The sequence below is a fragment of the Cyprinodon variegatus genome, unplaced genomic scaffold (assembly GCF_000732505.1).
Source record: "Cyprinodon variegatus isolate N-32 unplaced genomic scaffold, C_variegatus-1.0 Scaffold1095, whole genome shotgun sequence".
Lineage (NCBI taxonomy): Eukaryota > Metazoa > Chordata > Actinopteri > Cyprinodontiformes > Cyprinodontidae > Cyprinodon > Cyprinodon variegatus.
In genome coordinates this window covers 234,584-236,105 of record NW_015151548.1, presented here as the reverse complement: position 1 = coordinate 236,105, position 1,522 = coordinate 234,584, and the positions used below count along the sequence as shown (strand labels likewise).

The window sequence follows — 1,522 nt, the reverse complement described above, 5'->3', positions numbered from 1 at the left end:
GTGGATTGCATTTCCAAACTCCACCACTGCTGCTAGTTTTGTTGCAAGGATGGAAAACCATCCACAGATCAAACAGGCAGCGCTTTGATGCAGGTTTCTGAACTTTCTTCCATTTTTTCCCCAAATCCTAAAAACATTAATCAGACCAAGGAACGATGGTGACAGAGGAAGTGGGATTTCGGGGTTAGAGAGCACAGCTCTGATGTCACTTCCTGTTTGGTTCCTGATGACTCAATAAACTCCTCCCAACAGAAACACGTCCACCATAGAAAGATTCCTTTATTGTGTTTCTATAATTTCATCATTGCTAGAAAACTTAAACCGCGCAGTGAAGGTGGTGAAGCGGTGCACTCTTCCTCCGTCACCTCAGGCTACTATGTGACATTTGCTTCAGGATAAACATTTAATTATGAATGCTTATTATATATTTAAGCCCATATAGTCCTTTTCTATAGTGTGATAATACACTTAGAACCCGTGTTGCTATACGAGGCTTTTACATTTTTGCGGCTCCAGACAGATTTTTTATTTTTTGGTCCAATATGGCTCTTTGAGCAGTTTGGGTTGCCGACCCCTGATCTAGTCTAACTGTAAAGTGCCTTGAGATGACTTGTGTTGTGACTTGATGCTATATAAATAAAGTTAATAGAATTAACCGGTGTAGGTACCATATCTGCTTGGAGCCTTTCTTATGAAGTCATCATTTGGAAACGGCACCCAGACAAACTGTATTTCACCCGTTTCTGGAGAATCAAATCTCTTCCAGAGTCTAAACATATCATTCCCCATATCTGCTTTTATTTTACATTTCCTCTGCGATCTGAAGTAGTCGAAACTAGAAAACAATCATTGTCAGTCTTGAAGGGACACTGCCTTCTAAGACAGACTGCCATTTAAAAAGGTGACAAAAAAGTCTCAGCACTTTTTCTTATTAAGATCTGAGGGCAGCAGAGGAAAAAATCTTTAAAAACTAATTCCTTTGAGATTTTAGACAATGAAAACATGCCTAATAGATCCTAAGAAGTTCAGGTTCTGGGACCGAGGGGTCTGACCTGGAGAATGCTGCGATGTGGCCAGTGAGGTCATGGAGTTGGACAGGTTCAGGTTGGCAGTGATGCTCAGCTGGCTCTGGCTGCTGGGAGGATACGGGGAGGTGGGCGTCCGCAGCTGCTCCTCTCCCCTCTCCTCATCCGCTGTGGGCAGGTAGCTGTCAATCAACGCTTCCAGGAACTTCACGATCAGTTCGGCGTAATCTGGAATCTGGGTTTGCTGCAGGGACCAAAAACATCAACATCAATCCTGCAGCGTAATGAAATCAGAAATCATTGGCCAGATCTGTTCCCACTGTTGACCCAAACTGTTTTCTGATGGAATTCAAGAAAGAACCAACTCTTAAAATCAAACACATGGGGTTAGATTGAGCAGAACATCGGCAGTGAGTAGAAAAACCTCTACTTTGGTTCCTCCTTTAAAGCTCTGAACTCAGCCTGGAGAAATCGTTCCTCAGCCTCACTACTTCCAC

The 1,522-nt window shown here is 43.1% G+C and overlaps 1 protein-coding gene across 3 annotated transcripts in view; it reads right to left on the bottom strand.

Moving 5' to 3' along the window:
* Positions 1-1,522, bottom strand: part of nf1 (neurofibromin 1) — a 136,404-nt gene that overhangs the window by 2,989 nt on the left and 131,893 nt on the right. For all 3 annotated transcript variants that reach the window (XM_015400359.1, XM_015400358.1, XM_015400361.1), the window contains one exon: positions 1,053-1,269. In XM_015400359.1, the coding sequence (XP_015255845.1) occupies positions 1,053-1,269 (217 nt within the window). The remainder of the gene's footprint in view (positions 1-1,052; positions 1,270-1,522) is intronic.